This window comes from Poromitra crassiceps (genome assembly GCF_964638095.1).
Source record: "Poromitra crassiceps genome assembly, chromosome: 3".
In the NCBI taxonomy this organism is placed as follows: Eukaryota; Metazoa; Chordata; class Actinopteri; order Beryciformes; family Melamphaidae; genus Poromitra; species Poromitra crassiceps.
Genome location: NC_139625.1, coordinates 64,860,786 through 64,884,463, shown reverse-complemented (window position 1 = coordinate 64,884,463; position 23,678 = coordinate 64,860,786). Strand labels below are relative to the sequence as shown.

General features: G+C 43.0%; 2 protein-coding genes across 2 annotated transcripts in view; one reads left to right on the top strand and one right to left on the bottom strand.

Annotated features, from left to right (window-relative positions):
- Nucleotides 1-8,983: 8,983 nt before the first annotated feature.
- On the bottom strand, nucleotides 8,984-14,685 carry LOC310774380 (uncharacterized protein). The gene is made up of 4 exons (XM_083634442.1): nucleotides 14,551-14,685; nucleotides 13,559-13,688; nucleotides 12,421-12,469; nucleotides 8,984-9,702 (listed from the first exon to the last, which is right to left on the bottom strand). Exons 1-4 carry the CDS (start codon nucleotides 14,660-14,662, stop codon nucleotides 9,001-9,003), a joined length of 993 nt encoding a protein of 330 aa, XP_083490568.1. The 5' UTR covers nucleotides 14,663-14,685; the 3' UTR covers nucleotides 8,984-9,000.
- A 3,764-nt stretch (nucleotides 14,686-18,449) lies between these two features.
- LOC310773217 (cilia and flagella-associated protein 47-like) overlaps nucleotides 18,450-23,678 on the top strand; it is a gene marked incomplete at both ends in the record, with an annotated part of 113,912 nt that continues 108,683 nt past the window's right edge. The window contains 7 exons of the mRNA XM_083633109.1: nucleotides 18,450-18,593; nucleotides 19,248-19,405; nucleotides 20,293-20,408; nucleotides 21,006-21,144; nucleotides 21,485-21,569; nucleotides 21,780-21,920; nucleotides 23,322-23,488. Coding sequence (XP_083489235.1) covers nucleotides 18,450-18,593; nucleotides 19,248-19,405; nucleotides 20,293-20,408; nucleotides 21,006-21,144; nucleotides 21,485-21,569; nucleotides 21,780-21,920; nucleotides 23,322-23,488 — 950 coding nt within the window. The remainder of the gene's footprint in view (nucleotides 18,594-19,247; nucleotides 19,406-20,292; nucleotides 20,409-21,005; nucleotides 21,145-21,484; nucleotides 21,570-21,779; nucleotides 21,921-23,321; nucleotides 23,489-23,678) is intronic.

The window sequence follows — 23,678 nt, the reverse complement described above, 5'->3', positions numbered from 1 at the left end:
ACCGTCTCCATTATTCCAAGTCTAGGTTGCACAAGATCTACCCTTCTGTCTCACCATTATGTGATAGGTGTCAGGTGTTAGAGGGTACATTGTCTCATGCTTTTTGGTTTTGTCCTTCACTATCCAGATTTTGGGCCAAAATATTTGACTGGTACTCTTAATCTAAGGCCTATAAAACAACCCTTCGGCCGGAGGCGGAACTCGCCATCTTCGGCTGCTCGGAATCCTCTCTGCTCCTTCCTGCGGCTGTGCGACAGTCTGACGCAGGGGACGACTGTCGCCAAGAGACTCCTTCTGAGGGAGTGGAAGACCCCCACCCCACCCTCCTTTCAGCTGTGGCTGACGGACATGGTCTCGGTTATACATATGGAGAGACTCCGGTTCTTGAGGACCAATTCTCTTGGGAAGTTCTTGGTTATCTGGGACCTGTTTCTGGCCTATTTGGATGAGGTTAATAGCGACACGTGACTCGCCTAACTGACTTCTCATGGACCCTTTACGTGGGATCCCACGCACATCTCTTGCAGGCACATAGGCACCTTACGTGGCTGGTAGTGCCAACTGCCAAGCTGTAGTATTGGAATGTGAATTGTATGTTTGTTTTGTTTTTCTTTCTTTCTGTGTCTGAGCCTTTTGTTTTTTACGTTTTGAAAATTGCAAAATAAAATAAAAAACAACACAGTGATTCTCAACCCTTTTCATATCAGACAAGGACCCCTAATTTATTTCACATTAGGCCGACGGACGGCCATTGATGAGATTTTTGTCTATCGGACACAAATCTGACTGGCACGACATCTTCTCAACCATAGTACATCTGTATTCCTACTAGGGGTGGGGGAAAAAATCGATACACCACAGTATCGCGATATTTTGCCTGACGATATTGTATCGATATTTGGACGCCAAGTATCGATATTGCAAAAAAAAAAAAAAAAAAAAAAAAAATTTTTTTGCAGGCCATGCCAGGCCACCGGGCTACTATAAACTTTAGTTCCAAGGCCAGCAGTAAACAAACGGTAGCATATTTTCATTTTGTTTTAACAGTAACAGTTTTGTCATAACAGTCATTTACAAATTCCCCAGTTACTGAATGGGCTGCACAAGATGTTTTGTGTAAGTGAAGTGAAGTTGCAAAAACTACATAAGTACAGTAGTCCACACACACATCCAGTTAAGGTGGACTGTAAGTAGACTGTAACAAACAGTTCAGTTTGTCAGGTGCATGCAACTATGACATGACTTTATGAAAGTTGTTGGTCTGTCTACTTGACAATGTTGCTGCAATAAAATGGTTGAAGTCGGATGTACAGACTGAAAAATTGTTCTTATATAAACCAGATGTTGACAAAGTTTTCCTTTGTGGACATCATTTGCAGTTGAAAAAGTAAGAAATCGCAATATATCGAAATATCGCAATATCGATATATCGCAATATCGAAAATATCGCAGTATCGCAATACTATCGTATCGTGACTCAAGTATCGTTTCAGTATCGTATCGTGGGCATCTGGTGATTCCCACCCCTAATTCCTACGCATGCTGTTCACTGTTATCACTCCGCAGCAGCACATTTCTCCAAGAAAGCGATCTGCAGTGTGATACCGTGCACGGCATGCAGAAGTGCTACGGTTGAGAAGATGTAGTGCCAAAGGAAAGGGCTGTGTTTACGGCAAGATGAAGCACTGAATATTTTGTTCATATAGCGTACACTTCGACGGATATTGATTTGTTTAGGTGTGCCTTCTTTTAGGTCTAAAATATTTTTTACCGCTGGCCCCATTCAGAGCAGTACTCAGCTCTGCCCTTGTACCGCAGCTGCCGTCCATTGTATGTAGTACACTGTAGTATCAATAAGTACCTCATACAAGCCCACATCAAATAATCCAAACTATCTTTTTAACACCCTTCAAATGATCCTCTGTACAAGAGGCCCTGTCAACAAAGTATGGTCAGAGGAGGAAATTATTAATTATATAAATTATAAGAGCGAATAAGGCTGGGGAGACACTAGGACTACTGGGTCAGTTTACACTATGTGTCTTAAATAACGTTAATGGATATTATGATACTAACATAGGTGTTATGGTGACAGAAATTGCATAAATGGTGCAAGAATTGTATGAGAATAACATTTTCATTGTACACACCTGCTCTGCATAACTGCACTTGAGGTTTAAAAACTGCATCCAGAAGTTTGTATTGACGATCATTCTTTTTTGACTGAGAAACTTGCTCCTCGTACTCTGCTATCGTTGTTTCAAACAGTCCAAATATCTCTTCAACAGCCGCAGTTAGTCGCTGCTTCGCAGATGCTCTTGACAGGAAACTTGTTCTCCTAAACTTGTTGCTGATAATAACTCTCTTCTTCTTTGGTGTCAGAGAGTTTAAACCTGACTGAGGTTCTTTCGTCTCCTTCCATTCACCATCACTGTCTTCAGCCTCGGATTCAGAAGGGTCTGAAGTCTTGCCATCACTAGTTGGTTGACTAGCTGGATCTAAATTCCTGGATGGTTCTGATACTCCACAGTCCTCTCCAGCACTGGGGCTCCACTCCTGCTCAGGGGGAACCTCTTCTTTACTGACCTGTGGAGCATCTAACAGGAAGGATACACATAATACAAACGATTAAATTGAGATAGTTACAATTTCTACATTTAATTAAAAAATAGGACAGATACACTTCATTTCGCCATTTTTACATTCTTAACAAACAACAAAATACCAAATTGGGTGGGGGTCACTTTTTGAAACTAACTAAAAGGACCAATAAAAACTAAATGATGTGATGTGATGACATTCATGCATGCACAAATGACACAACTGGTCCACAACTTAACTCAAATCAACTGTCAATAACTGTCAAACTAAATGAATGCCTGCAAAGCTGTTTACAGTTTTCGGACGTGTGAGAGATCATGTGCAAAATAAATCACTTTTTTTTGTTAAGTTCTCCTTTAAGTGTCGATTGACGTTCTTCACTTGATCACATTATATCATGGGAACTGGTGCATACTGGTTTGAAGGAGGCAGTTTTGGCTTTGTTTTGGTCTTTGCTAACGTTTTAATTAAATTCTTAAATAAAAGACTGTAAAGCTGATTTGTCAATTGTATGCAGACAGATGTGTGTGCGCCTCCATACATTGGCAAGGAAGATTTACTGGACAAGAATGTTACAACAAGTCTCGGATGGATCGGACCAACTTGAAGCAGATTCAGCAAGATTCAGATTCAGCAATTAAAACAGAATTTGGTTATAAAATAATGTAAAAGCGGTGATTTGTCACTTTACTGAGATCATTGGAGTTAGTTTAATGTAGAAAAACCTACAAACCTGTTTTGTTGATCCATTGTCCCAGCAGCCAACGTTGGCGATCTTCCTCGTACTCTGCGATCGTTCTTTCAAACAGGCCAAATATCTCTCCAACAGCTGCAGTTAGTCGCTTCTTCACCGACGCTCTCAGCTGCTGAACTGCACACATTTTTCACATTAAGTTATGATACCACACACGTTTTGGCTTGGTAATGGTTTGGTTATCTCATAGATTCGAGGCGGTTATCTGGTAGCTTTGGGCGCACAATTGTGACGTTACGCACTTCTTCTTCTTCTGTTTTTAATGGCGGTTGGCATCCAAAACGTTGCATTACCGCCAACTACTGGATTCGAAATGAATTCTCCACTTACAGTTTAGTACTGCTAGCAGTTTTCTAGTGACATTTTCAGTTAGCACATGATCTATTTGTGCCTGCACAAGCTCAACCAAGAACAGAACTAGAGATTTTTACTGCCAAATTTACAAATGCGTGCACACTGTCGGTCAGAACCATTATCCAAGTTCTAAATCTAACTTATAGGTTAAAGTTGAAGTGAACAGCAACACTGTATATTGAAACACATAGGCTATAATCAGTTTAAACTTCAATAAATAAAATCATTCCACGGGGGGACTATTTAATTTACGATGCAATTTAAATTTAGTCATCTGGTGGAACAAATCTCACACTAATCCACCAGTAAGTCATACACACATACATCTTTTAGGTTTTAGAAACCTCTTCAAGTCATCAAAGAAGGCAGCATTGACACTTTTCTACACCTCCGCCGTCGAGTCCATCATCACTGTCTATGCTGCTGTGGCCTGCAAGGACATCTCCAGATTCATCAGCCGCCATGCTGAAAAGGTGGTCGGGTGTAGCCTGCAATCCCTTCAGGACCTACACACTGTCAGGATGCTAAAACGCGTACTCAGAAAATTAAATTATGGCCGACCCCACCCACCCAGGACATAAACTCTTTAGGGCCCTGCCCCATGGCAGAAGGGAAGGACAGCTGCCTTCTAGAATCTACCCAACTGCCATCTGCCCCTTCAATGAGACCCAAAAGCCCCCACAAATCAGGACTTTGTCAAACCCCCCCCCCCCCCCCCCCCCATCAAGTACAACCATGGGGTCTTCCCCCATGGACATTATCCCAGACACTATCCCAGTCCCCCTATTATGTATCCTCACTTAGGTAAAATGACTGACTTAAAAAATTACTCAAAAAGTACACACTCAATTACAGTCATTTGAGTACATGTAATTAGTTACTTCCATCTCTGACTACTACTCCATCACCTGACACTTAGTACCACCATAATAAAACTACTACTAACTATTAATTAAACTCCAAGACATGAAACTCACATTTAAATTGCACAATTTAACTTTTTAATGTGAACACAACATAGGGCCTATGTTGTGGCCTATTAGGCTACATCGCTTTCCTCAGATTTTGACATTGTGAGTGAGAGCAGAAGTAGCTGAAGGGTTTGATGCATAAAATAGGTAGAGGTAAGTTATGTGAACTGTAAAATGTGTGAATTTAGTAAAAGGTACAATCCATTCTCCCTCCCAACTCGTCAAATACTGAGGTTCGGGCAGGAACCCTTGCTGTCCCTCCCCGATGAGAATGTAGCCTTTCTTGCCAGAAATCAATGGGGGTGGGGGGGGCCTAAGGGACTACTAAGCAACTACTACTCACGTGCCCGCTAGAGGCACTAGCGGTCATGAACAACAGTCCCATGTTGAAGTATGTCGCTGGCGTATGGGTGACCAGACGTCCCCGTTTTCCGGGGACAGTCCCCGTTTTTGGTGACCTGTCGCCGGCTGGGAGCTGTCTCCAATTGTCTACTCCTCGTCCACAGCCGACTACTGTCTTTCAGAGGCTCTATAGCGGGCGAATTTTTAAAAGTATAGTGAAGAACTTATATCATATGAAACTAGAAGACCTACAGCCTCCATTGGTCCCAAAAATGGCATGCTACAGATGTTATCCATTTAGTGCAATCTCCAAATGTCAAACATTTTTGATATGAAATCAGAGCATGAATTTTTCTGTGGTGTTCCTCGAGGTCCAACCACACCGCCACTGTTGTCAAAAAGGCCCAACAGCGACTACACGGACTCAGGCGCCTGAAGAAATTCGGGCTAAGGCCAAAAATCCTCAGGGACTTCTACAGAGGCACCATTGAAAGCCTGCTGACTGGTTGCTTCACCACCTGGTACGGGAACTGCACCACCATGGACCGCAGGGCGCTAAGAAGGGTGAGGCGCACGGCCCAGCACGTAACAGGATGTGAGCTGCCAGAACTGCAAGATCTGTACAACCAGTGGTGCCTCAGGAGGTCCCTGAAGATCATCAAAGACACAAACCACCCCCACAACAGTCTGTTCTCCCTGCTACCCTCAGGGAGGAGATACAGGGTCCCAAGAGCACGCACAAATCGCTTGAGGGACAGTTTCTTCTCACAGGCCACGAGACTCCTTAACATATACAAATAGTGTAGTAGCTGTACTGTGCCGCACTGCAGCTGCTACCATCATGTATGACTAATGTTCAACAGTATGTTTAATTAGGTGCTAAATATGCTAATTGTGGCGGGTCTACTGCTGTATTGCTTGTTGCCTCGTTTCTATTTATTAGTGGCCGGGCCAGCGAAGCGCCAGGCCACTTCTTGTATTTGCCTGTATTCTTCATCCTCCCGGGAAAACGATTAAACCCTACTCCTCCCACATTTTTTCTTCAAACGACACCAAACTTCAGTATCTGCATCGTTAGACTGTTCTACACAAAAGTATCAAACCAGATTTTCGATCGGTCAAAAATTGAGCCCACAGTGCATCAAAACGTTGAATTCTGGCCCCGTGTATAGCCTAATTACCTTAATTACCTTTGGCAATTAGGTTGTATTTGTGATGTCATCAGTCAGTCAAGCAATTGTGATGCCATCACTAATGTCACTCGAGCAATTGTGATGTCATAATATTTTTTTTCCCCATTGACTCGCATGGGGTTTCGAAAAATCTTGTTACATTTGGCAATTAGGTTGTATTTGTGATGTCATCAGTCAGTCAAGCAATTGTGATGCCATCACTAATGTCACTCGAGCAATTGTGATGTCATAATATTTTTTTTCCCCATTGACTTGCATGGGGTTTCGAAAAATCTTGTTACATTTGGCAATTAGGTTGTATTTGTGATGTCATCAGTCAGTCAAGCAATTGTGATGCCATCACTGATGTCACTCGAGCAATTGTGATGTCATAATATTTTTTTTCCCCATTGACTTGCATGGGGGTTCGAAAAATTTTGCAGTAAATTAGCTGTAATTCAGAAACCATAACAGCTACAGCTACGAAACTTCGTAGGGAGGTGCACAGAGGGGCCTTATACTATACACGAAAGAAATACACAAATTGAGCAGATGGTGGCGTTATAATAGCCCTCTTTACAGCCTGCGCTCGGCCCCTAAGGAGGATCTGCAGTCCTCTTCGGCCGAGCTCGTGTTGGGCCAGCCACTAAGAGTCCCTGGGGAGCTATTGTGATGTCATGTCATAAGTGACATCACATGTGGTGTGATGTCACTCCTTTGCATCGACTTCCACAGTACGGCAATTGGGTTGTATTTATGATGTCATCAGTCAGTCAAGCAATTGTGAAACCATCACTGATGTCACTCGAGCTATTGTGATGTCATGTCATAAGTGATGTCACAAATCCTTTCTGGTTGACACTATATAAGTGGGAACAGTATATCTTTCCATGTAAGGTCCCAGTTGAGATGCCTCGCAACAAAAAACGCCATCAGATGATCAAGAAGCTCCATGCTGCAAGGAAATCAGAAAAAGCTGGATTGCATGCAGCAGATGATAGAAAGCTCACCCATAAGAGACTTGAGACTTGACTTGGATTTGTGACTGAAGACTTGAGACGTGACTTGGACTATAGCTAAAAGACTTGAGACTTGCCCGGCCACGACCCATTGCTGCGCAGCAGCTATAATTTATTTTTATTTTTTGCACTATGTTGTAACGGAGTCTACAGCACAAGAATTTCACACGTGATACTTGTACTACGGAGTAACAATACAAATCTTGAATCTTGAATCTTAATGTGGTATCAGTCAGCCTGCACCATAGTTTATTATAGTACCATCCCCAACATAAATGGGAGCTCGGGCTCTGTGTCTGTCCCACTGTGACATCATCAGTGATGTCATAAATCCCACTGTGACATCCATCATCCATGTCATAAATCCCACTGTGACATCAGTGATGTCATAAATCCCACTGTGACCTCATCAGTGATGTCATAAATCATACTGTGACATCATCCATGATGTCATAAATCCATAGCATAAATCCCACTATGACATCATCAGTGATGACATAAATCATCCCTCTGATGACATCATCAGTGATGTCATAAATCTGACATCATCACACAGCAGCCGAGTTGCGGGCAAGGCCGCGCAGTGGCCGAGCCTAGGAATTGAGCGTGTGTAGCGCGCAAGATTCCTAGTGGTCAAAATACACAAAACCACAATTGTCCTCCCTTTTATTTAATAGATAATCACATTGGATATTTTAATGATATATTGACTGCAGAACTGAAAATGTCCCCGATTTTCATTTCAGAAATCTGGTCACCTTATTGACAGGTGGGAGTGACGGACCTGTAGCATTCCCGTCTCATAAGCAGTGTTTGGCAGTAACTTAGTTACTGTAATTTTATTACTTTCCCCAGTAACTAGTAACAGTGGCGTAGTTACATAGACAGTGCAGGCAGTGCGGTTGCACTCGGGCCCCTGGAGAGAGCACTCTCCATCAATGTATTGGGCAGAGAAGGGGCCCTTGCAAATTACTCAAATTGCCACCCCAGGAATCCACCTGCATTCAAATAAAAACACACATTATATTTAAAGTGGTGCCATTTGCTATATATGCCCTCGAAAGGCAAAACCATCTCTGCCATGGTTTTCTTTTTTGTAAAATATTCAGTAGCAATTTATAACAAAATTATATGCTTATTCAACATAACATCAACATTCATCAACATTAAACATCTTAAAGTCAGTGGTCATTTCAGATGCACAGTGAAATAGACAGGTCCTCTGCTCTCAGGTGCTGCTTAAATACTTTGTCTGTTACCAGGTGTTCTGATAGCTTGCTCTATGACCCCTCTGTTTTCCCCATACAATAGCCTAAGTAACTCATTCAACTGTAAAATATATATATATAGCATATGCCTAGTAAAATATAGCCTATGCCTAGTGTGTGTGTGTGTGTGTGTGCGTTGCTTACATTTATGTACTTCGTAACGTGTAGGGCCCCATCAAAATTGCTTGCACTGGGGCCCCTGTGATTACCCTACGCCACTGACTAGCAATGTAAGGGATTACAATTTCCAAAAAGTAATTATATTACAGTTACTAATCCAGGTAACTTCAAGTTACTGCATTATTTTCTCCAGCACTGGCACAGGGCTAAATTGAAGTGTGGAGATAGGTCTGGCTATGCGAGACATCTGGGCTGCTACCACAGGACTTTAGTTTGATTGTTTTGCCGACATGGAGACAATCCTACAGAAGTTTGTTTCTCCATTATGGCTACAGGAGAAAGCAGATAACGCTTTTAAGAGTTTTCTTACTTTAACCACAGCATGTCCAAGTTTATTTGCTAGTGATGGAATCTACTTATATGCCGCCGCATAGCCTTTCTTTTAAAAAGTGCTTGGCAGTATGCACAGTGCATGAAGTCATTCCCCTGCATTTCTGTGGCAGGTCGTTTAAATGGCACTAATATCCCCTCTCCGGACTCCATGACAGCAGCATTGTGAGCATAGTTTCCTTTGTTGCGAATATTAGCTAGTTGTTTTTGCCTCTCCTTTGAACCCTTTGGAAAGCTAAGAGCTTTGGCCACTTCAGACTTCGCAGAATGTGCAGATTCTAGATGCCGCGCCATTTTAGCAACCGGCTGAGAGCAATAAAAGCAATACTGCCTCTTGTCATAGACTCTCTTCCCACCTCTTTTTTGGCATGTACTAACAACTATGCTCTGAACTGAACAGGGTTCTTCTTCTTCTGCTCCAGTGGCTTCAGATGCGAGGCTGTTGTCTGACTTTGTGGTATCACAGACAGGGGGACTCATTGGACCAGAGATATTCAGTGTGTCCTGTGACTGATATTTTGTCCTTGGTTTTGCATCACTGTCTTCACTTTTGGAGCTGGGATGTGGAATGTAATCGACAACTTCTCTTTCGCAGCTGGCATCTTGAAAATCATCTGCACTTTCAGAGGTGGTATGTGGAAAATAATCATCTGCACTCCGTGATGTAGACTCATATTGTTCATCACAATCTTCAAGTCCTGTGTCTTTCATCTAAAAAAGAAATAAGTAATTAGAATCAGAATCAGAATCAGAATCACTTTTATTGCCACAGTATGCAAGTTACATAGGAGGAATTTGTCTTAGTGTCTGTATGCAGCATAGCGGTCACATCAATATACAGAGATAAGAAGTAGGAAGATAACTAAAGACAATCGCAAAGTTGCAAGTGCAATCAAATCGAGTAGATATATACAATATGTACATGAGTGGTGAAGTGTTCTGTGGATGATAAATATGAATTTACGTTGGATTTACATGAGATTTACAGACTGAGTTAAATAGACGTTAAATAGGCAGTGGATATACATGAATTTACAGTCGGAGTTAAATAAGAGTTTACATTGAATAATAATAACATTAGGAATATATAGAGAGCTGCAATGATTAGTTAATTATTTGATTAAGAAATCAACAGAAATAATCGATACCAACAATCTGAGATGAGATGCATGCCAATATATACAAGACTTCAAAAATCAGGTACTTCATAGTAAAATATTTGTTTCTGTCAGGCCAAGTTCTGTCTGTGATCACACATGTTGGAAGAAAAAAAAGGCTTTATGGGAACCATATACACACAATGTTACAGTTCCTTGTGGGGAATTTAATTGTTCAGAGACAGCTTCTAGTCAAACACTGAGTGAAGGTGGTGCATTGTGGGGACGGCCAGGGGAGCCAGGCCCAGAAGGAGGGCTCATCAGCAAGCGCCTGGTGGCCAGGCTCACCACGGAGCACGACTGGGCACAGCCCGAAAAATCTATGTGGACGCTCCTCCCCCCTGCAGACCCACCACCTACGGGGAGAACCGGTGGGGTCTGCCAAATAGGTGGCAGTGAAGGTCAGGGGCCTTGACGGACCAGACCCGGGCAGCAGAGGCTGGCTTTGGGGACGTGGAATGTCACCTCTCTGGGGGGGAAGGAGCTGGAGCTTGTGCGGGAGGTGGAGCGCTACCAGCTAGATCTGGTGGTGCTTACCTCTATGCACAGCCTCTGCTCTGGAACCTTACTCCTGGATAGGGGTTCGACTATTCTTTTGAGGCGCTGGGTAGGTGTGGGGATACTCACAAATCCCCGGCTGAGTGCCGCTACGTTGGAGTTCACCCCAGTAGATGAGAGGGACGCCTCCCTACGCTTAAGGTTTATGGGGAGGACTCTGACTGTTGCATGTATGCATTTCAGAGTATTCAGCTTTCTTGGAGACCCTGAATGGAGTCCTGCATGGGGCTCCTCTAGGGCAGTGATTCCCAACCAGGGGTACTTGAGCAGCTTGCAGGGGGTACTTGGAAAGATTAAGGGTTACAATTTATTTCCAAAATGATTTAAAAAACAACAATATTCCAAGTAATTTCATAGGCCCATCTTGGTAAAACGGATTACTTTTTCCCCAATTGAAATGGGAAGAATTCTATTAAAGGGGAGTTATTCAAATGATTTCCAATCAATAATCAGATGTGTTAGAGATACCTACTAAAAGTTTAATACAGTATGAGTTCAATAGAACAAATTTAGGAGAGTCATCGACATGCATGAGTGAGGGGGTACTATTGGCATGGCAAAACAGCTCAAGGGGTCCATAAGACAAAAAAGGTTGGGAAACACTGCTGTAAGGGACTCCGTAGTTCTGCTGGGAGACTTCAACGCACACGTGGGCAGCGACGGAGACACATGGAGGGGTGTGGTTGGGAGGAACGGCCTCCCTGATCTGAACCCGACTTGGACTTCTGTGCTAGTCATGGATTATCCATAACAAACAGCATGTTCAAGCCTAAGGATGCTCATAAGGCTACATGGGACCAGAGCACCCTAGGCTGAAGGTCAATGATTGATTTTGTTACCGTATCATCTGATCTGAGGCCGCATGTATTGGACACTCGGGTGAAGAGAGGGGCAGAGCTGTCAACTGATCACCATCTGGTGGTGAGTTGGGTCAGGTGGCGGGGGAAGCCTACTCTGGACAGACCCCCCAGGGATATACTGTGGGAGTATGGGGTAAGTCACTACTCAGGGCCATCCAATCTCTGTACGGCCAAAGCGAGAGCTGTGCCGTTCTTGGCAGTGAGTCGGACTCGTTCCCAGTGGGGGTTGGCCTCCGCCAGGGCTGTGCCTTGTCACCTATCCTGTTTGATATTCATGGACAGGATTTTGAGGTGTAGTCGTGGGGGGGAGGGGTGGCAGTTCGGTGGGCTGAGGTCCTCAGCAATCCTCAGCCTGAGGATTGCATCTCTGCTTTTCGCAGATGATGTGGTCCTCATTGGCATTAATTAGATTAGATGGCATTATCGGTCTGGGACCTTCAGCACTCACTGGATCGGTTCACAGCCAAGTGTGAAGCGGCTGGGATGAGGATCAGCACCTCTAAATCTGAGGCCATGGTTCTCAGCAGGAAACCGGTGGATTGTCTATTTCAACATGATATACCAATATAATACAGTATATGTAGAACTTATTGAGGTAACTATCTCAACATGATATAAACATACACACAACAGGGTGAGCATTCTGAGCAACTATTAATTACCATTATATCTTACAAGCAGTGCTGCCAATATCAAATATATATTAAGATTTAACATTCCTTAGATAATAAATAATAAACCGTCACATTACACATAAGTAGGTGAGTGAACTAAAACTAAAACTAAAACTACTATCATCATATAGACTTCTTATATGACAAATACCGATGTAACATAGAGAACACCATACTCACGTTGTGTGGACAGGGTATCGTTCTGGGAGCATAGTCTTTTGGCTTCATTCTGCAGTGGAAACACATGAACTGTCACATTCTTACAGAAAAGAACTGTCTGCACTCGCAATTTGAGAAAACACCAAGAACTGTTGTTACTTTTTAAAAACATATTTGATTAAACTTGCATGATTAACGCGGGGGGGGGCATTCAAAGTGGCCACTGTCATTTTGATGCCACCAGTGCACCAGTGTCCAATTTAACATCGATGTTTTCTGCCCTATGGTTTATTTTGGAGGGACAGAGACGGTATTCCAGAGGGTTGCTTCCTACATCTTTATGCACAAGAAAACATTCACAATTTCTCCCTTTCTCACTAGTGCTGTTTTAGTAGTTTATTTTATTGCCTTTTATTGCCTAAAGTATGTTTATTAGATGAAACTTACGTTGAAGATTCAAGATTAGTACTTAGTGCAAGTACATAAAAGTGCTGTATGAACACATTATTATTGTTATTACGGTCCATTTAGGCTTGGGCGGTATCTATTTATACTTATATAATTACGTATATGACGGTATCAGTCTTATCAGTTGGGGGGGGGGGGGTTGCTCCATCCGTAACCAGTCAATCGTGTTAAGTGTTTCTTTTCTACCTGCAAATAATTATTTATTTACACATGCACATAAACATTATTTACATGCACAATGTTGTTCACAAATGTCCTCAATGGAGAATGACAAACGAACGGAATGGACACCATTATTGGCAAGCCTGTAACAGGTTCAGTTTAAAGTGGTCTTAAACAATATGAATATAGTGTTGCTTATAACACATGCTTGCCTATTAATGAGGTAAAAAAAAAGTAGCTTACAAATGGCAAATATAAAATGGAATAAAAATAAGCCCAGCACAGGCAAAGATACTTGCAACTATTTTGCAACAGATTGGAAATGGTTTTGATGGTATTGAAAACTAGCCTGGTAAACCAGCCGGTCACGTGAGTTCACGTGACCGGCTGGTTTACCAGCCTAATTGAAAATGGTACTGTTGGAATTTATAAATACCGTAATAAAATACCGCCCAAGTTTACAGTAGGTCCACCAAATCTGACTGGACAACATGACTGGATGAAGGGGAGCGTCCCAGTTTCCACTCACCGTGCAAATGTTGCCAGCTGTTTGGGATCTAACAGGTTGATGCTTGGGATGTCTCCTGGAGCAGGCATGTATTGAGAGTAGATGGAGATGTTCCCACCAATGATCTCATGGTTGATGTCCATCCTGTTATCTATGAGTGTGACACAGAGTGAGCAGGGCTGCTCAGCCATTGATGCATTGTATTGCAGCATTGTCTATCTAGCATTGCAGCTAACCAATGCTGATTGGCTAAGTGGCCTCAAAAGTAAAAATACTTGACAATACTACAACATTGTCAGCAGCTTGTAAAAATAAATATTATTACTCATTGGCATTTGGCACACACAAAACAAGTGCTGACGCCAGATATGTCTCGCCCCTTAAAGCTCAAATTCTACCTGACACATCCGCGAGTGTCCATGCGGCCAAGTGATGTCACACCAGCAGACACGTCCCTTCACAAGGCTCCCATGCGGTGAGTTTTCGCCTGGCCGTGCACACCCCAAATGTTCTCATTACGCAGATAAAGTGGAGTTTTGACCACCAAAATGTAATCCGTTCATCCTTGCGCCCAAGTCGACGTTTGAGCCAAATTGGAAGAAATTCCATCAAGCCGTTCTTGAGATATCGCTTTAACGAACTTGGGAATGGCATTCCTGAGGTCACAGTGACCTTGACCTTTGACCACGAAAATCTAATCAGTTCATGCTTGAGTCCAAGCCGATGTTTGAGGCAAATTTGATTAAATTCGGTCGAGGCATTCCTGAGATATCGCGTTAACAAGCTTGAAAATGGCGTTCGAGAGGTCACAGTGACCTTGACCTTTGACCACCAAAATCTAATCAGATCATCCTTGATTCTAAGTCGATGTTTGAGGCAAATTTGTCAAGGGGTTCCTCAGATATCGCGTTAACGAACATGGGACGGACGGACAACCCGGATCCATAATGCCTCCGGCCTGGCTATCGCCCGCGGAGGCATAAGAATACGTAATAATAATAAGAAACACACACCTTCAAGCAGGTAACCCTGTTGTATGGAAGCACAAATCCCAGCTGCGCTGGGCGGTGGCGCCACAGCGTGCCAGGCCGTGCTAGGCCAGCTTTTCATATGGAAAACCCCCATAGCTGGATCCAAGTTCCTGGCTGGTTCTGATGCTCCACAGTTCTCTCCCTCAGTTTCTGTTTTAATCAGTTTATCTTCATCTTCATGTTTCCAAGGGACAGGAGTGAAGGGGAACTCGCTCATATCGCCCTCCTGCAGCCCTTGAAGCTGCTCTCCCTCCTGATTGGTCCAGAGTTCCTCCTGTTCCTCTTTAATGTGTGGGGGGTCTGGGTCCTCCTGAAGCTGTTCTCCCTCCTGACTGGTCCAGATTGCCTCCTGTTCCTCATTAATGTGTGGGGGTTCTGGGTCCTCCAGGTCCAGGCTGGGGTTCCACTCCTGCTGCTCAGGGGGAACCTCTTCTTCACTGACCAGGAGCTGATGAACGTCTAACAGGAAAGACAACAAATATAGAACTAGTTAATTGATACTTTTAATTCTATCTGAACAACAGCTGCTTGGGGAAGGCTGAAATATAGGCATACAAACATTAAGGAAAATGTGATTGCAAATTAACACATTTTTTTAACCATTACCAAAACTGAATATTTCCTGATTATTTCCGTAAATAATTGTTAATTAATTTAATAATCAGTCGTGTTAGATACTAACAGTTTAATATGAGTTTAATATAACACATTTAGGAGAATTATCAACACACATGAATGCGGAGGTACTATTGGCATGGCAAAACAGCTCAAGGAGTACATAAGACAAAAATGGTTGGGAATCACTGCACTAGAGGACTATTGGGCCAGTTTACACGGTGTCTTAAATAACGTTAATGGCTATCAGAATCAGAATCAGAATCAGAATCACTTTTATTGCCACAGTATGCAAGTTACATACGAGGAATTTGTCTTAGTGTCTGTATGCAGCGTAGCGGTTACATCAATATACAGGGATAAGAAGTAGGAAGATAACTAACGGCAATCGCAAGGTTGCAAGTGCAATCAAATCGAATCAAATCGAGTCAATATTATGGCTATTATACTAACATAGGTGTTAATTATGATACAGGGTTCGTACAGCTCTTTAAGAGTAAAACTCAAGCACTTTTCAAGCACTTTAGAGTGCTGAGAGAGTAGATGGCGTGGAGTGGAGCAGAGCGGAATGGAAAAATGCCCCTTTTCGATTTCGGAGCTCATGTCAGTCAATCTAGCTCCGGTCCACTCTGCTGTCTACTCTGCATCTTGTGTGAGCCGCCAGGAGACAATAAAATTATGACAGGATCATTTTATTTGAGGGTATTAAACGATTTTTGGTTCACGTGAGTGACTGTGTAGATGAAACATCAGATTATGTTGAAAATCAAGCACTTTTCATGGAGCATATTAAAAGTCAAGAATATTCCTAACCTTGAAAACATGACTGTTTAAGTTAAGCATTTTCAAAACTTTCAAGACTTTGTACGAACCCAGAATAGTGGAGGGCTTGGCGCTAGCCTCCCTGCCAGACTTGGTGGGGGAAGGTTTTGGGGCCTTCTTCGGGGGTCGCCCTCTTTTCCTTTTGACCGGTGACGGCTCGCCGGGGGCAGGTACTGGCACGGTGGAGGGGCTCTGGTCCCTCTGGTCCAGCTCCATGCCCTCCTCTTCCTGTAGCAGTGTCACAGCGCCTTTCTCCCCCTCAACTAGCTCCTCCTTGTGCTCAACCATGTCAGCTTCAGCCTGATCCTTGTCTGAGACAGAGGGAATCAAACAAGATCCAAAGAAGACAATAAATATGACGGGATCATTTCATTTCAGGTATTAAAATATTTTTGGTTTACATCAGTGTGATTGTGTAGATGAAACACCAGCTTATGTTGAAAATCAAGCACTTTTCAGTATATTCAAATTCAAGCATATTCCTAACCTTGAAAACATGGCGGTTAAAATCAAGCATTTTCCAAACTTTCAAGACTTGTGTGTATGATAGAAATTGCATAACTGGTGCAAGAAATGTGTGAGAATAACATTTTCATTGTACACACCTGCTCTGCATAACTGCACTTGAGGTTTAAAAACTGCATCCAGAAGTTTGTATTGATGATCATTCTCTTTTGATCGAGAAACTTGCTCCTCCTCGTACTCTGCTATCGTTGTTTCAAACAGTCCAAATATCTCTTCAACAGCCGCAGTTAGTCGCTGCTTCGCCACCGCTCTTGACAGAAAACTTGTTCTCCTGAACTTGTTGCTCATAATAACTCTCTTCTTCTTTGGTGTCAGAGAGTTTAAACCTGAATGAGTTTCTTTCGTCTCCTTCCATTCACCATCACTGTCTTCAGCCTCGGATTCAGAAGGGTCTGAAGTCTTGCCATCACTAGTTGGTTGATTAGCTGGATCTAAATTCCTGGATGGTTCTGATACTCCACAGTCCTCTCCAGCACTGGGGCTCCACTCCTCCTGCCCAGGGGGAACCTCTTCTTTACTGACCTGTGGAGCATCTAACAGGAAGGACACAAATAATAAACGGTTAACTAAATGATGTGATGTGGTGTCATTCATGCAAATGATATACAGTAACTGGTCCACAACTTAACTCAAGTCAACTCAATAATTACCGTTCTTCACTTGAGCACATTGTTGTTATTATTATTATAATATAATTATTATATGGGAACCTGGGGGAGCTGGTGCATACTGGTTTGAGGGAGACAGGTTTACTAAGGCTTGGTTTTGGTCTATGCTGCCGTTTTAAGGTAGTAACTTCACATTAAATAAATGACTGGTTGTAAAGCTGATTTGCCAATTGTATACAGGCAGATGCAGCGCCTCCATCACTGGCGAGGAAGATTTACTGGACAAGAGTTACAAGTCTCTCGGGATGGATCGGACCAACTTGAAGGAGATTCACCAATTAAAGCAGAATTTGTTTATAAAATAATGTAAAAGCGGTGATTTGTCACTTTACTGAGATCATTGTATAATGTAGAAAAACCTTCTACAAACATGTTTTGTTGATCCACTGTTCCAGCAGCCAGCATTGGCGATCTTCTTCGTACTCTGCTATCGTTCTTTCAAACAGGCCAAATATCTCTCCAACAGCCGCGGTTAGTCGCTGCTTCACCGACGCTCTCAGCTGCTGGACTGCACACATTTTTCACATTAAACCACATAAACGATGCAGAAAATACGTTTTGTTTCGGTAATTATCTAGCATTAAGCGGTTTGTTATCATCTGGTAGCTTTGGGCGCACAAGTGTGACGTTGCACGCTTCTTCTTCTTTTGTTTTTAATGGCGGTTGGTATCCAAAACGTTGCATTACCGCCAACTACTGGATTCGAAATGAACGATCTACTTAGAGTTTAGTACAATATTAGCCTGCTGCTCTAGCACCCTTTTCTGTCACATTTTCATAACTCTTAACACAGTTAACACATATATCTGTGCGGGCTATACAATAACCGATTTCTTGTTAATTTGACACAAAATGCATAGGCTACAATGAACACATTTTAAAAATGCTTGAACTTCACACCCAACCATGCATTCTTACTGCCAATTTTACAAACGCTTGCACACTGTGCTCATGTTTTAAATCTAACTTCCGGTGACCCCCCCCCCCCCTCCCCACCCCTATTATATTATTATTCCGAGGTTATAAAACGAATTGTTTGTCTATCTCGTCGCCTGGCAACCATGAGCTGTCTGTCAACCAACCTCTGTAAAACATTTAGCTAGTAACCAAGTTGTCTATTGGTATGCGAGCTGGTAGTTTGCTATGATTCGCTACAAAATAAGAGTAGAGTTAAATTTCAAGATACAGTAGGCTACAAGAGTTATATTTATGAGGGGAAATAGCATATGCCTGGCGTCTCAAGTAGCTATTATGGCTGGAAGTTGTGTTCGAGTCGACCCACCGATTGTTGAGTTCAACGATGTGAAAGTCGGGCAGGTTTACAAAGCAACCGTCACGGTGACAAATGTCGGGAAAACCTCGAAGAAAATAAGACTTCAAAGGCCCACGTCAAAGGTGAACATTGTTGTGATTTGGCATGAGTTTTTAACAGTGTGTTGCATGCATGCATTATGAGTCTGTCTATCTGTCTGTCTGTCTGTCTGTCTGTCTGTCTGTCTGTCTGTCTGTCTGTCTGTCTGTCTGTCTGTCTGTCTGTCTGTCTATCTATCTATCTATCTATCTATCTAGCTGTCTATCTCTAGAATCTAGATACAGTAGATATGTCTGTCTGTCTGTCTGTCTGTCTGTCTGTCTGTCTGTCTGTCTGTCTGTCTGTCTAGATCTGTCATTGGCCTGGTATCTTCCGTGAACAGTTCCCCCTGCCTTCCATATTTTCCCTACTACTATTACACTACTAAAGTAGGCTCCCTGGATTTCCCATTGGGAGTAGATGAATGCAAAGCACATGCTTGGATCAAACTTGTTATTGATCTAATAACTTAGGCTATCTGTTGTATTGAGATCTTCTCATGTTCGCTTGGCTGTGTTGTTGGTAGCCTACTGGGCCACCATCATGCTAACATGAATTCCTGGTGCATACATGTAATGATTTTTATTCACTGCTTAGGGGAAAAGGCAGAAAAGTTATTCTATGATTCAAGGACCTTATTGATGATGATGATGATGATGATGATGATGATGATTTATTTCTCTCCTTGTCCCAACCAGTTGTTCAAGTTCAGGGCCAGCAGCCCATCTGTGGCAGTGGCTCCTGGTCTGTCTGTCAGCGGCTCACTAGAGTTCACTCCAGAGGGAGAGGAGGAGGTCAGAGACTGCCTACTGCTTCATCTAGATGCACTGGAGACCATAGAGATCCCAGTGCTAGCGTAAGTATACACATACTGACAGGGCCGTAGCCAGGGTTCCGAAATAGGGGAGGTCCAGCAAGGGGAGGCGGATTCGGCGGCGCCCGTTAGGGCGCCGCCGAAAAAAAATTGAGTTTTTTTTCCCCCCTTTTTAAGCCATATTTAGAGTAATATATCATTTTAAATCAACATTAGGATTATACTGTTGTGATGTCATTATTCAGCGTTTGAAGCTCAATTTGGGCCGTTTGAAGCCCAATTTGGGCCGTTTGAAGCCAGATTTGGGCCGTTTGAAGCCCTATTTGGGTCGTTTAAAGCCAGATTTGGGCCGTTTGAAGCCTGATTTGGGCCGTTTGAAGCCCAATTTGGGCCAAGTCCAATTTTACAATGAGATGCACCCACTTTAAACCTGAATAAAGTAATAAAACCACTAGTAAACCAGTAGGCGGCGCCTGGCCTGCTGTTCAGTGAGTGGCCTGGCCTGGCCTGCAAAAAAAAAAAAAAAAAAAAAAAAATTTTTTTTTTTTTTTTTTTGGCAGGCTGAAATATTAGGGGAGGTCCGGACCTCCCCGTCCTCATAGCTAGCTACGGCCCTGCATACTGATACCTGATCATACACTATTATGATCAGGCATTCACTCAATGAGCTAGTTTTTTCATTTGTTGTACATATATATTATACACACATCCACACAAATGTTTTGACACGTTCTGAGTAATGGTTAGGCTAACTGTTAGGCATGTGTCAATGGTTTGTGTTAAAAACTCAGTCCCCAAGAAGCTCAAGTCGTAATGTGTGCTGTGTGCATGTCTGTCGTGTGTGTGTGTGTGTGTGTGTGTGTGTGTGTGTGTGTGTGTGTGTGTGTGTGTGTGTGTGTGTGTGTGTGTGTGTGTGTTTGTTCCCCCAGGTTCCCCCGGGGCTGTTCCCTCTTAATGGACTCAGTTGTCAATTTTGGCTGTGTTGCTGCTACCAGTCAGCTGATCTGCAAACAGCTGCCTGTGACCAATCAGGGATCAGCAGCAGGTAAACCAGGCATGCATGGCCCTGTGATATTTATATTCCACTTGGGTACAACATTTTCATTTTTCACCTCATGACTCCTTGGACTGTCAACTCCAGATGTTGTCACTGGAATAGGCATCATCATTAGAGAACAGTGTTTTACAGCCTGGAAATGCAGTCCTGCTAGTGCCCCCTTGTTGTAACAAAGCATCAGTCAGTTGATATGAAAGTGCAGGCTTTCAAAGGCAGGGCTAATGCTTATATTGTAATTGTGTAAATCCTACTCGTTGATCATGTGTAGAAACCAAAAGCTTAAGTTTGCCTGAACACATAAACATCTTATCTGCACCTCTTAACTGCTGGAAAGATGTCACTTGCAGATACATTTGGCCTACGACAAGAGAATATTATGGCTAAAATTATAGTCGCCTAAGCATAGCCATTTGCTATCGCCATAGAAGTGTGTGTGTGGGTGTGTGTGTGTGTGTGTGTGTGTGTGTGTGTGTGTGTGTGTGTGCGTGTGTGTGTGTGTGTGTGCATGTGTGTGTGTGTGTGTGTGTGTGTGCGTGCACGTGTGTGTGCGTGTGTGTGTGTGCGTGCATGTGCCCTGCATTGCAGGAATCTTTCAGGTGCAGTACAGTGGCGACCCTTCAGTCACAGTGTCACCCTGCAAGGGAGTGATAGCAGCTGGCGCCACTCAGTGGCTGAAAGTTGAACTGCGTACAGACAGACCAAGGCAAATTCAGGAGGAAGCACTGTAAGTTAGACAACTGAACTGAACTCATTGATAACGAGACAGACAACTTACCTTTTGAAGGGCTAGGAGATGATGGAGTACCCCTCCATGTTTGACACTTATACCTAACTTCTATTTTACAGTTTTATTGTATTCCTAGTCTTCTTATAATGTCTCTATGTTATATTTTTCCCTAGTGTGAGTGTGAGCAACTGTATCATTACTCAATTTCCCCTAAGGGAACAATCAAACTTTTCTGATCCTGATTCTGAAAAGATGTCTTCCCTTGCCTCCCTCCTCCTTATTTCCCTCCCATGCGCTCTTCCTCCTCCCTTTGTCCGTCCACCTCCCTCTGTCCCAGGGTGAAGCTCCAGAATTGTTCCGCTGTTGTACTCAGTATCAGGGCTGAGGTGGTGGACAACTGCCTTGAGCTCTATAACCTCCAGGTATCCCAATAGTTCAAGTGATACTTCATTTGGGGGAATATTGCTCTCTAGTTTACTGTTCACAGGAGTTAATAGACTATCGTTACTCTTGCCATTTTGGGTGACTATTGTTGCCTGTAGACTATAGTGAGTGAGGCCCACAATTGCATGTGTAACTACTTGTCCATGTTTTCCTCGCTGAACAAAACATAACAATGTGCCGTTTTCCAGGGGGCCCCTCTGTCCTGTCTGTGGTTTGGACCTGTCTACTTTGGGACGTCCCGTGTGGAGAATGTGGTTCTAAGGAACAATGGACCCCAGGCCTGCGACTGGGTCATGCTGCTGCAGGAAACCGCTGCTGGGACTGAGGTGGTGAGTGATAAAAAACACACATCGCACACATGCTTTAACAGTATTCCACCTACATATGAAAACTAGTGGGGCTCTATGGATGCAAAAATATATGATTGATTTACATAGGGGGGGAGTGACTCAGTGAGAAAAAGGTTTCAGTCCTCAGACCATCATCAGCACTACTTCATGTTTTTCATGTTGGCTCTAAATAGGCAACCAGCCTATCATATCAATCAATCAATCAATCAATCAATCAATCAATCAATCAATCAACCAATCAATCAATCAATCAATCAATCAATCAATCAATCAATCAATCAATCAATCAATCAATCAATCAGCCCATTAGCCATATTGTGGCCAAGAGGACTACAAGGAAATACACACATAACCCATCCAAAAATAGAGATAGTTAATCATAGAGGCCATTTACACCTGGCGTTAACATGTGTTTTCTGCCATCAGATTGCAATCAGATTGTGCTTGACCACTTGAAATGCCAGGTGTAAACGCCCCCAAGACACATTGAACAAGGATTGCAATCTGATCGGCCAAACCACCTCCGGAGGTGGTCAGGGATGCATTGTGTTCACATTAACACAAGTGTAAATGCAATGTGTCCTCTCAATCTGGATACAGCAACTGTATGTGGATTGAGAGGACAACCATTTTGGGTGTTAATAAGTTATCTGGATGTTATCTGGATAAGGAAAAACGCATGTTAACGCCAGGTGTAAATGGAATCAGGCTAATGTGGTCAAGCACAATCTGATTGCAATCTGATGGCAGAAAACGCATGTTAACGCCAGGTGACTTAATCATTATTCAAATAGGCATGGCTAAAATGGCCTCAGAGATTAGGAATAGATCAAACATGATTATACTATGTAAAGAATAAATAGGTTGGCTTATAGAAAAATGTCAGATACAATTCACATATAGGACTTACTACATAAATACATATTACAATAGGCAGCTACACAAGTATATAAAACAACCTATGACAGATCCACAAGGATGGAGGCCAGGCATGGCTACAGAAGGCCCTGTGGAGAGAAAGAGAGAGTAAATGTGTTACAGAAAGCACTAGAGAGACAACTCTTCATTACTCTCTGGATGTAGTGTCTTCATATAGAAAATGATCAACATCACCACCTCTATGTGGTTTTGAAATCTGTTGAATAGCACAAAATGAGAGTGTTCACTGGCTTCATCCTGTCTCAACAGTCTCAATTAGTAAATGGGGGTTGTGTGGGTGGGTTAGTAGGCAGGTGCGTTGTTAGGTGCGTTGTTAGATTGTTAGGTTGGTAAATAGAAATATATCTGAATAGTTTGTAGATTGGTAGGAAAACACTGAGGGTATGGATTGTTTGGAAGATGGATAGGTAGGCGATTAATGAGACTGTTACTCTGATTCAGGGTACGGACCTGCAGAAGAGCACAGATGCCACCCTGCTGGGGAGGATGGAGAGGGGAGTGGCCATTCAGTATGCCTCCCAGGTCTTAGTGTGTGTCCCCAACCAGGGTCTACTTGGACCTTATGACAAAACCACCCTGGCAGTACGCTTCAGCCCTTTCTGCAAGAGGTAGTGTGTGTGTGTGTGTGTGTGTGTGTGTGTGTGTGTGTGTGTGTGTGTGTGTGTGTGTGTGTGTACGCGCACACACACACGCATGCACGCACACGCGTGTGTGTGTGGTGAATGTATCCAATGGTCTTAGTATTGATGTTAAAGGAATAGCCACATAATATAGACGTCGAGTCACAATGTGACTTTC